This window comes from Penicillium citrinum (genome assembly GCF_028827155.1).
Source record: "Penicillium citrinum strain IBT 23319 chromosome Unknown utg000003l:1.0-4596430.0:1.0-4598250.0, whole genome shotgun sequence".
NCBI lineage: Eukaryota > Fungi > Ascomycota > Eurotiomycetes > Eurotiales > Aspergillaceae > Penicillium > Penicillium citrinum.
In genome coordinates, this window is record NW_026622688.1 from 1555023 (window position 1) to 1566537 (window position 11515).

The following is an 11515-nucleotide window of genomic DNA, read 5'->3' on the forward strand; positions in this document are numbered from 1 at the left end:
CAGCGCTCAAATTATGCCAGTGGGCACTTTAGCTTTCCCAAGTTGGTCAATCGGATGAGATCGGGTGGCATGGAACGTCGATCAAATCTCGGGTTGATGCGGTATAGTCCTATGTTAGATTAGAATTACCGAAAAGTCCTATGGCGCATACCCAATGTATATTCATGTACTACTAGTACACTAACTAGTAGTTAGTTCTGACTTGGATCCTTGATACAGATGGATGCATTCTATATCTCGGGATCGTGAACCGAGATGATCTGCCACTGGCTATTGGATTGAGCAAGGTGTGATTCACGAGCAGACAGTAGAAGAACAATTCTCTATCTTCACATCGGGTAGACTCTAGCTAGAGAAGAAACTTGCGCGCAGTGAAAAAGTCGATTGAGGGCATAAAGATTCGTGAAGGAGGCGTTAGGACTATATACAATTCCACCAGTGGAAGATAAGCATGAAGCTAGCTGTATTCACAGCGAGTAAAGGAAATCCGGGTTCTCGCGATCAGTAAGATCCAACCATCTACATTCATTAGTGAACTGTTCATAATCGAAATCAGGGGAAATGGAAGATAGCTCACTCTTGATTTTCAAGACGAACATAGTCAGGTCGAGACTGGATCTCGATCTTGCGCGCGTTCTCCTTACGGTACCACCAGTAGATGAAGAGCATGATAAGAAGAGCTACGCCGATACAGACTAGGATTGTAATTTCGGCAGAGAGATATCGGGGGGCATCCTCGGGGCGGAAAGTTTGAGGGCCTGTGTGGAGTTGTTAACATTATGAATTGAGACCCATGTTAGTCGAAAATAGAACATACCGATGATGTTTCCGACACAGTATCCGATTAGGTAAAGAGCGGCAACTGTTGTCTTTTTCGTATATCCGGCGACATTGGATGAGATCATTGATAAAAGGGCAACGAAAGCTGTTGGGATAGCTTGGGTCATGTAGTATCCAATCAATCGGCCAGTATTGTTCTCCACGGGCAGTGCGACTATAAGAACCATGCCTACAAATGCAGCGACTAGGCCACCAAGACTGCAAAGAACACGCTGATTCGTGATGTGTCCAATGTAACCGTTAAGAATCAGCGCAACGACTTCGACAGCACCGCCCGGAACACCCAGGAGCAAACTTTGTTCTTCAGTATAACCGAAGCTTGTGATCTAAATAAGGCAAATATCGTAAGCAAAACTTCATCTAAACGAGAGAAGAGAGTGAACGTACGAGCTGGTTGAAGAAATTACTAATACCACCATTGGGAATATCAGCGACCAGAGCATAGAAGAAGAATGCCCAGGTCATCGGGTCAAGAAGAGCTTCTTTGACCTGATATAATTTGAAATGCTTGTTTCCAATACCCTGCTGGTTACTGCGGACTCGAGCAATAGCAAGGACACGATCCTCTTTCTTGAGCCAACGAGCGTTCAATTGACTGTCCGGGATAATCCACAAGAAAAAGAGCCCGAGAACAATAGTCATAAGACCAGTGACGAGGAAGACGATCTTCCAGGGTTCAATCGATGAGCCGTGCTTTCTCGTACCCACGGCAATACCATATGCAATCAGACCACCGACAATTTGTCCGACACCGTTAAAACTGAACCAAATATTGACGCGACTACCTTGCTCTCTCTTTGTATACCACTGCAATGATGTGTTAGCTGCGGATCACGGAGGATGGTGGTCGATTACCTACCTGAGAGGTTAGCAAGGCGAATCCAGGTGTTACGGCCGCCTCGAATACACCCAGGAAGAGTCGAATGGCGATTGCACCTCCATAGTTATTGACACCTGCGAAGCAGCTCAAGACAAGACCCCACATCAAGATACAAAAAGCAGAATATTTTCCGAGTGGAAGGAGCTGTAGCAATCGATTGGTAGGGTATTCGAACGCCAGGTAACCTATGAAGTTGTCAGAAAATGCCATGGGATTCCACGCTAAAACACCGTGAAAGAATATATGAGCTTAAGGCGTACCGAAGTAGAAAAGACTTCCCAACCATTGATACTGGTCATCAACCAGGTTTAAATCATCACGAATACCCATAACGCTGGCATAGGAAAGGGTTGTTTCTAAAAGTAAAGACCGTCAGCAATTTTCCAGGGTTTACTCAAGGTTTAGCAATTTGACACTGACTATCCAAGTAATTCATGCCGTAGATACAGCACATAATCGGCATAAGATGCCAATCAATCGTTCGAAGAAGACGTCGGTTCGTTGACTCATCCAATTCAATCGCTTCACCCTGCAACTCCTCAAACGCCTTCATCGCCTCATCGGCATCATGGGAGTGTTTCGCAATAGTCGGGTCAACCGGTGTACCCTTCTCGATATCAACGCCTGAAGAGGCGCCAACATCAACCTTCTCTCCTATATCACCCGCCATGATGGTAAGTTTGTCCCAATAATCCAGAGGATTCAAAGAGACAAAAAATAGAAAGAATTCGATAAGAGTCCAAATCTAGACAAATCTAATGACGGGGGGGGTTACGACCACGGGTTTAAGTATACCTCGGAGAGAAAATTCACCGCAATTCCGATGGACGGGACGGGGGATTTTATCGTCTGCATCCGTCATGCTGGGCAAACGCAGTCCCAAAAAGCATGAGTAACACGGGGAGCTTGTCAGTGGCGTTATCTCTCTTTGACCCTCAACCCATTACTGTGTTCTCCACCATGAGAAAACACTCACAGCTGGCTGGACCGTAGCTCCAGGGACTTCCTATCAAAACCAACCATCGATCAAGCAGTGGGTCCTCAATCCCCGCGATAAGCACCGGATATCTGGGGTTGGCGTATCTTAGTCCTTTTTTTCAAGAGATAGCGATTGGCCCGTACAAAGAGGGGAAAGGAGGAGTGATCGGCAAAACCAAAAGCCCCCAAGAGATTGAAAGAAACTGGATTCAACCCCGGCAGATGGTGTGCGTAATTGATGTCCGAGGTTGATACGGTTTTGGGTTGGTCGTAGTGGATAGGGGAAACGGCCAAGGAAAGGTTATCGTGGAGACACCATCGGAGGGTCACTTACTCTACTTGGTATATTAAGAGGTATATCAACTGATTATACCTAGAAGCATACTATCTGTATGTTATCCAGTATAAGTAATAGATGTACACCAGCCATGTACATAAACTACTTTCAAAAAGTAGAGAAAAATGCGGTCATGGGCTCGGCATGCAGAAGTAGGCCCGAACGTGCATCAACGCAAGGGATTCCGCAGGGATTCCGCACATGTGGTTTATCTCGCATTTACGGAGTACAGCTATCACCATACTGTACTCTACAACCAAGAAAAAAAGAAATTGAAGGCTGGAAATAGCTCCCATTTCCCGGCTTTCATCGGGCTGTTATCTCATGCATCTTATCGCGTGGAGTCCCAAGTCAAACGACGCTAGGGAGATGGTCGATGTGGAGCCGTCATAGAAAGTTGAGTCGTCGATGCATTTGGAATTGGATTCCTGGCTTGCATTGCAGGTTGCGTACGACACAGCTCCATGTGGCTCCTGTCTATCCATGTGGTAATATCAACGAGTCATTCCCGGTGGAATCCGAGGGGGATCTGGATCTGATCTACTCCGTGATGGAGCTACGTACAGTACAAACAAAGCAGGGGCTGTCGATCAGTTGGAGCTGAATGGGTGGACCTAACCTTAGTAGCTACAGTCACTGGTTAGTAGCAGTAACTGACTATATTCGCAGAGGCGTCAGGGTTCGTTTTCGTGATGCTCATTCTCATATCATATGCGCACCGGAAAGCTCATATGCACGTTGAGATTCGCACATGGGAAGGGGAAAACGTCATGAGGGTAATTCTATTTTTCGATTGGATTTCTATCATACGAGGAGGGCATGTGGCCCCCGATTCATTATTTGCTTTTTTTTTCTTCTCGGGCGTTCTCTCTGATTTCTTTGTCTCCCTTTAAACGTCTATTGGCTACCACCGACGCGTGCCAGATATGCTTCCCAACCCTGCTGCTGGTACTGTTTCGCAGCCTCAACAGGATCGGGTGCGGCATAAATACCGCGTCCAGCAATAATGAAATCTGCCCCTCGGCCGATAGCCGATTGCGGGGTTTGATATTGTTGACCGAGTTTGTCACCCTTGGACGAGAGATTGACGCCAGTGGTGAAAACGACAAAGTCCTCGTTCTCATTGGCACTGACGCTGGCGGGGACATCTGTTAGAGCACGAGTGGAGACAAAGCCCAGGACAAAACTCTGGTATTTACGAGCGTAGTCGACAGAGGCGGATGTGTAGGATCCAGTAGCGAGAGAACCCTTAGAAGTCATCTCGGCGAGAATGAGGAGACCGCGATCAGAACCGTAGGGGAAGTCGGAGGCTTGAGCGGTCTGGGCTAGAGCCTCAACGATACCCTCACCAGGGAGGATAGCGCAGTTGATAATGTGAGACCATTCTGAGATACGGAGGGCACCGCCGTGGTATTGCTTTTGAACGGTGTTGCCGATGTCGATGAATTTACGGTCTTCGAAGATGAGGAAGTTGTGCTTTTCGGACAGAGCCTTAAGGCCGTTGATTGTCTCGGGGCCGAAGTCGGAGAGGATGTCAATATGGGTTTTGATGACGGCGATATAGGGACCAAGGCCTATTTCATTCACTCAGATTAGTTCCGCACTCACTGGCAATTAGATAGGAATGAAATATATCACGCACGGTCAGCCAGATCGAGTAGTTCCTTGGTGGTGGTTACATCAGCAGAGACCGTAACATTGCTCTTCTTGGCCTCGGCAACCTGAAAGAGCTTGCGAGCCAGGGGGTTAGGGTGACTACTAGCACGAGTGCCAAAGGGGATCTGCGACTTGGAAGACATGTTGGATAGCAGATGGCGGGGTTGGTGGGGGAGGAAAATGAAGGTGGTGTATTTTATAATAAAAAGGTGTGGGGTAGAAATTGAGATCACTCAGGTATAGAAAACACTCTCAATTGAAATATGCAGTCTCGCACCCTCCAAGTACAAGCGTCGAGCATAAGAAATAAAAAAAGTTCACGCCGAGGGGACTTTTTACGGCGCCACAGCGGGGCGTGCGCCACATCTGGGGTGTGGCGGTGCGTTGTAGGAACGAAGCAGCAAAGGAAAGAGAGAAAGAAAGAAAGATAAGGAATTATCGGAAGCAATTGGATATTATAATACATGAGACGTAGTAGACAGTGATTAGGACCGTTTAGAGAGAGATAAGATCACGTCCAACACCGAAGACACTCAATCCCCATAGAGCACCCTGGGCAAGCCAAAAGAAAGCACCAATCATGCGACCCTTACCCTGGGGCTTGCCGGAGTAAACGTAGCCGTACAGGAAGAGCGCGCGGAAGACTACCCAAGAAGCAGCAATTCCCGTAGCCAACTGTGGGTATTTCAGACCAGCGACGAGCGTGAAAAGCATGGTTTGGGAGGCATTCTCGAGGAAGTTGGTGTGGGCTCGCTGGGCGCAGTTGAACTGTTCGGCCTTGGCCTGGAGAATGGTATTATCAGAGCAATGTTCGCGAGAAAAGAGTCATGGTTCATTGTATAGGACTTACGTTCTCCTTGCACAATTCCATGCTAGCATAGCTGTGGGGGTAAGGGACCTTGGCAGCTTTGCGCAGAGAGCCAGTGATATTGCCGTGGATGAAACCCAGGACTGGGATCGCGCCAAGCGCGACGGCGATGACGGAGCTAGAAATCGTTAGACAATGACAATGGGATTGAGGAATGGACAATGATGGGATATGCAAGCTTACCCGTAGTTATCGGGGAGAGTAATTGCCACCATTGTGGAATTGATATGTTTGTAGTTATCTGTAGTATGACAAGTGTGGGGAGGAGAGCGGGCTTCTTATAGCTGAAGCGCGGAGGCAAGCGGAGCCGGCGGAGTTTCGGGTGGACATGTTGATCACCGGCTTAATCATCGCCCCGAGTCCGTGTCAGACTAAACTTGGGAAATATTTGATAGGTAGGAGAATGCGGTTGGATGGAATGTTCTTTGTGCTTCGATCAGTTCTTGACACGTCCACTCATACTGCCTAGATGTAATTGAACACGATGCTATTTTGCTTGTTTGGAAATGCAGTGGGATTGTTCGTGATATTCTCATTCGAGCTAGTTATCAACTTAAATCGCAGCTATTTGACAGAAAAGTGTTTGGTATTATTGTGTTCATATTCAACTTTGCTTTAAACGGACTCCTAGGGATGAACGCGACTCACACTTCCATACTTGGCCTGCCATGCGAAGAAATAAAGAAGGGCCCCTAAAGGTTGTCCCACGAGACAGAAGCTGACCCAAAAGATAGAATTGCCGATAGTTTTACCCAGTGGATCGCGTTTCTTCTCAAATGGAAGCGTCAGCATGATTAATGGTAATTGGAACATCATCCCAAAGAATGCCACACCTAAAGGGGAAAAATCATCAGTCTGTGAAGCGAGAACCGAACATCTGGGGACTCTCTCCTACCAATGAAGTTGTGAGTCGGAATTCCAACCAGCATTTCATGGAGAATGGCCGACAGTGCAAATACCATACCACTCGCGGCTAAAGGACTCCAACCACGACCGACAAGCGGAGAGAAAACGTGACGCTTCATGAAAAGATAAACAGGTCGATTCCAGGACCTCCAATAAACGCCTAAACTCGAACTGTTCCACCAATCGGTGTAGAACTCACGATCACCAAAGCGCATGACTTCAGCGAGTGCATTAAGAAGCGACTGGAAAAGGGCAAAGAAACCGGCCAACCAAATGATAAGAGAAATAGTTGATAATTTCATGACTCTCTCCAGAATAGAAGCAATGTCCATGACGGCAATCTTTTCAATTGAATTGCGCAAAACAGGCGCCGCATATTGTGCCGACAAAAGCCATATAAAGACGGAGAGAACGAAGAACTCAGCCAGCCGCTTCAACACAAAAGGCCATCGGATAGATGGACTACGCGGATAGACGGGCTGGTAAACGAGTGTGGGAGCCATCCAAAAGTAGGCCAGGTTGTTGAGGGTGATATTTCTGGGATATGGACATGCGGCGTAGATTGCGGGGAGACCCGGGTCGGCGGATGGATTCAAGAATGCCAGACGCAGGTCTCGATTTGTAAAGGCATATGAACAATTCTTCAGCCAAACAATGATTGCGTGCAATTGACATAATGTTCCGATGCCCGGATGGTGGATGTAGAAGTATACCACAAAGCTGGTCACTGCCAGACACAAGGTAGCATTGACGGTATGTAAGAAGGCTGTGTAGGGCCAGCTTGAACGAAATCGTTGTTGATCGGATTCTTTCTCTTCAGCGGTTCTTTTCTGTTGACCGACGGTATGTTTGGCTGACGCAGCGGCATATAGCTCAACTAGATAGGCGACAAATAGGTGGCATGGGACCAGGGCGAACAGAATCGACCCAAGCACTAGATCCTGTTTGCGGTAGTCATGACATTTGATACATATCAGAACACCATACTATGAATATGTTAGACCAATTCCCCTCTCACTCCCGAATATGTCCTTTGTTTTAGTTCGTCATTCTCAACGTACCTTCATGAAATTCTCGATGATGAGACGGAGGTTCATGGCCACTGCAAGATGTCAGCATCAGCCGGAGGAATCAGCATCGCAAAAGGTATAAACTGTACACTCACCCAACACCAAGACCATCAGATTTCGGAACCCGAGAAAGCTAATTCTCTCATCTGATTCCCGACTCAGACTTGAGTGTCGCGACTGTGAATGATAAGCAGCGACATGGCGATACTTGCTGCGCCGTTTCTTGCTCGGAGTGGAGGCTGCATCTTGATTTTCCTCCGCTGTATTCGCAGCTGCTTTTGCCTGAGTTTCAATAGTCTGAGTTGATTGTTCTCTGGCAGTCGTAATGGCCTCTGTCTGTGCCATTATGAAATGTTGAACGATCTGAAGAACAAAGCAGAGAGCTTCGATAGCTCTGGAGTGGACTGATGCGGAGATATGACCGCAGAGAGGGGAAGATCCACGCAATGCGCCGCAAACTAAAAAAAGAGTTGTCAAACTTCCACTTTGACCTCTTCTGGAGGAGGGGTCAAATCTGGCACAAATGAGAAAAAAAAAAGGATAAACTGAACAAAAGTACTGTTTTCCTCCTCTCAGCCGAGAAAATCCCAACTAACCCAAGAATCGAATGGGCTGCTGAGGGGAAAATGAAGGAAGAAAGGCATCAGAGCGAGCTTTCACCAATCACCGCCTCCCAAAGGAGACTCTCCACTTTCCCTCCGCTGGCCGAAGCTCGTCTTCTTCTTCTTCTCCCCAACGCCCGTTATTTTTGCCAATGAGATTGGCCCAATCCTTCACGGCGCACGGCCATGTTTGATTGAAGTCTGTTCTTTCATTTGTTTTTCTGTTTGTTGATTCCTCCGCCTGGTCATTATGGCCTACTATGAGGAACAAGGGGGCGATGCCCAGTTCCCCGGCAGATTCAATAAGAACTATGATAATGGTCCCGTCGGACCCCGGCGCCCTAGTATGTTGCGATACGATTGCTACTACTGCAGATGCTACTGCTGTGGATTCCCCACTAACGGTCAAAATTTCAGGATTGGTCACTGATTATGGCTCATCGATGGTACAATGGACGCGAACACGTCGACCTCGGTATCGTGGTGAACATCGAATGGAGGTGGAGCGACCGAGTGTGAGCTTCACAGTGGATGTGAGTGTCACCCATGCGCTATTCTGAAGGGTAAATTGCGACAAATAATGGAAGCTGACCACTTTGAGCAAATGTAGATGCTGCCGCCCGTCGCGAGAACACACTCTCCAGCAGATACGATACCCGTCAGACATTTGCACCAGTCCATTGGAAAATCAAAGAAGCCGATTGTTGTTGTACGATGGACGCCCGAAGGACGACGCTTACTGACCGGTGGCCATACGGGTGAATTCATGTTGTGGAATGGAACGGCCTTTAATTTCGAGACGGTCATGGACGTGAGTACTATCTAAAAGATTCTGTCAATGGGATCAATTGCAAGAGGTAGATGGACTTTTTTTTCTTTCAAAAAACTGACATCAACAGGCTCATTACGATCAAGTACAAGCAGGTGTCACATCCCTCGGGTGGTCACATAGCCAAGAATGGCTAATTTCTGGTGGACAAAGAGGTGACATTAAATATTGGCGACCGAACTTTAACAACGTCGAAACAATCGACGACGCGCACCACGACGCTGTTCGCGATCTAGCCTGGGCTCCCAGCGACACCAAATTCCTCTCTGCTTCCGACGACACGACCCTCAAGATTTTCGATTTTACCTCTCGCACTTGCGATACCATACTGTCCGGTCACAACTGGGATGTGAAATCCTGCGACTGGCATCCTACAAAGGGTCTGCTGGTGTCTGGATCTAAAGACCATCAGGTCAAGTTTTGGGACCCGCGCACAGCCCGATGCTTGACTACGCTCCACAGTCACAAGAACACGGTGACAGCGACACGATTCTCTCGCGTGAATGGAAACCTGCTAGCCACGTCCTCCCGAGACCAAACGGCGCGCGTCTTTGATTTGCGTATGATGCGGGATATCTGTATCTTACGTGGTCATGAGAAGCCTGTTTCGTCTCTTACATGGCATCCTATTCACAGCAATTTGATCTCTACGGGAGCCGAAGATGGCTCTTTATACCATTATCTACTAGACGAACCGAATCTGCCGAGCGGCCAGGTGCCTACAGTCGCACCATACGATAGTCCCGATCCAGCAAATACTCCTCCACAAGTGATCTTCCCCGCACACCGAGTACAATACGCCCACGGTGCTACGATTTGGTCTCTGGACTGGCATCCACTAGGACACATTCTCGCATCTGGATCAAAGGATAACTTCACTCGATTTTGGTCGCGAGCACGACCGGGTGAGACTAGCTACTTGAAGGATCGATTCCACATTGGCGAAGAGGCCGCCGAGGCCCAAGGGACGTGGAATCGCGGTTTCGGCCGTCGACAAATGCGTGAGGAGGAAGAACAAGAAATTCAAGATGAAGCCGATAGCCTGGTCGATCAGCGTCGACCTGGTGGCCCCTCACTGCCTGGTATCCAGAGTGCCCCCGACGCGGAAGAAAGTGCTGGTTTGCTCCCTGGGATTGGTGCCCCTCAGCCTCCGCCGCCTGGGCTGCCGGGAACTATGGGAGGAATGGATCCTGGTCGCCTAGCTGCAATTATGGGCTCGCAAGCCCCGCCTCCTCCTGGCCCACCAGGTAACACCAACCAAGGAGTTCCTCCAGGGTTTCCCATGCTTCCAGGGATGACGGGTGTCCCTCCGCCTCCGCCTGGGATGAATGTCGACATGGCACAGTTGCAAAAACAGCTCTCGGCCCAGGGCATTCAAATGCCTCCGAATATGAACTTCCAGAATATGGGTGGATTTGGTGGTCTGCCTGGGCTGCAAGGGGGTATGCCGGATGGTGGCCGTAGATAAGGCCTGCCCCGGGGGTGGAGAAGCGAGTGATTGCATTAGTTGCGTGTCAGATCTGTATTTCGGGACCGGCGTCAGGGATATATAGGCATTTGATTGCCGGTGGCACGGGCGGCGCTGATTTTGATACTCATTATTCGTTGTACAGATATCCCAATAGAAGAATCACATCTGTTTTGGATCTCAAGATGTCGATTTCGAATATTGCCGAGTGTAGTGCTGTTAATAATGTGTTGCGAGTTGAAGCCATCAAAAATCGGCATGTTACATGTAGTTTTCATAGACCACCCTGCATGGGGAAGCTCGTTACGACTAGAACCATGACATTCACACCACCCCAAACCATCGGAAGCCAAGTCGACATTCTGAAATTACCAGCCTGATAAACAGCACCAAGTCTGCCACATCTTTTTGTTAGTCCCTGCGCAACAAAAATAGACTGAGCAGTCCGATTCTGTAGAGTGAACTCACACAAGCCCCACTATACTCCCAGCAAGCAGACCCTCCAACCCGGCGACAACAATATAAAGTAGCGGAACCAACCAAATCACACTCCAATTCCTCGCATGAGTGAGCACTGTGCACCCGGCAACAGTCAGATGCGATGCGCAATAAAAAACGAGCGTCCAATACAGCGTGAATCGCCAGATATCCGTTGTATAATAGAGGTAATATGCCTCCTGGCCGTGTGATGGGAGAGGGTCGTAGAGTGATGGGAAGGATGGGACTTCGTAATTAATAGGGACGCGATTGTTCGCCATCGGGACTGGCTAAGTAGCCTTATGCGACGCGTGATATAATAAATTTCGTGTCGATAATACTAAAGCATGGCCGAGTAAATAAGTTGAATCGAGAAATTGTCAAGAATCTAACAATACAATGCAGTTCAAATCAGTCGAGATCAACTTGCAACAAGCTTGACCGCATCTTGTTTGTCCTGTTTGCATCCAACGGACCTCGGCAGGCGTGCGTCTGGGGTTCTCCGCGGTTGAACCTCCCATCTCCACCGTCTTCCTCATCTTCCTCGTTCACCTCATCTTTCCCCCGTTAGCTAATGTAGCCTCGAGGGCATCCCCGTCCTATA

At 48.4% G+C, this 11515-nt stretch overlaps 6 protein-coding genes across 6 annotated transcripts; 1 reads left to right on the top strand and 5 right to left on the bottom strand.

The window, feature by feature from the left end:
- Positions 1–467: 467 nt before the first annotated feature.
- N7469_003791 (allantoate permease family MFS transporter) lies at positions 468–2390 on the bottom strand (the record flags this gene model as incomplete). Its single annotated transcript, XM_056642711.1, has 7 exons — positions 468–519; positions 578–758; positions 818–1166; positions 1228–1647; positions 1700–1905; positions 1981–2076; positions 2141–2390. The coding sequence occupies 7 exons, from the start codon at positions 2388–2390 to the stop codon at positions 468–470; spliced, it is 1554 nt and encodes a 517-aa protein (XP_056502123.1).
- A 1542-nt stretch (positions 2391–3932) lies between these two features.
- On the bottom strand, positions 3933–4834 carry pyrG (orotidine-5'-phosphate decarboxylase pyrG; the record flags this gene model as incomplete). The annotated part of the gene is made up of 2 exons (XM_056642712.1): positions 3933–4609; positions 4678–4834. The coding sequence occupies 2 exons, from the start codon at positions 4832–4834 to the stop codon at positions 3933–3935; spliced, it is 834 nt and encodes a 277-aa protein (XP_056502124.1).
- Positions 4835–5186: 352 nt separating this feature from the next.
- Positions 5187–5774, bottom strand: N7469_003793 (MAPEG family protein; the record flags this gene model as incomplete). Its single annotated transcript, XM_056642713.1, has 3 exons — positions 5187–5474; positions 5542–5677; positions 5743–5774. 3 exons carry the CDS (start codon positions 5772–5774, stop codon positions 5187–5189), a joined length of 456 nt encoding a protein of 151 aa, XP_056502125.1.
- A 412-nt stretch (positions 5775–6186) lies between these two features.
- On the bottom strand, positions 6187–7898 carry N7469_003794 (putative diacylglycerol O-acyltransferase (DgaT); the record flags this gene model as incomplete). The annotated part of the gene is made up of 4 exons (XM_056642714.1): positions 6187–6392; positions 6455–7451; positions 7527–7567; positions 7631–7898. Coding segments are annotated over 4 exons (1512 nt in total), but the record flags the coding sequence as incomplete, so codon positions are not given.
- Positions 7899–8387: 489 nt separating this feature from the next.
- N7469_003795 (WD40 repeat domain-containing protein) lies at positions 8388–10434 on the top strand (the record flags this gene model as incomplete). The annotated part of the gene is made up of 4 exons (XM_056642715.1): positions 8388–8481; positions 8555–8670; positions 8748–8948; positions 9037–10434. 4 exons carry the CDS (start codon positions 8388–8390, stop codon positions 10432–10434), a joined length of 1809 nt encoding a protein of 602 aa, XP_056502127.1.
- Positions 10435–10708: 274 nt separating this feature from the next.
- Positions 10709–11192, bottom strand: N7469_003796 (uncharacterized protein; the record flags this gene model as incomplete). Its single annotated transcript, XM_056642716.1, has 2 exons — positions 10709–10829; positions 10903–11192. 2 exons carry the CDS (start codon positions 11190–11192, stop codon positions 10709–10711), a joined length of 411 nt encoding a protein of 136 aa, XP_056502128.1.
- Positions 11193–11515: the final 323 nt, after the last annotated feature.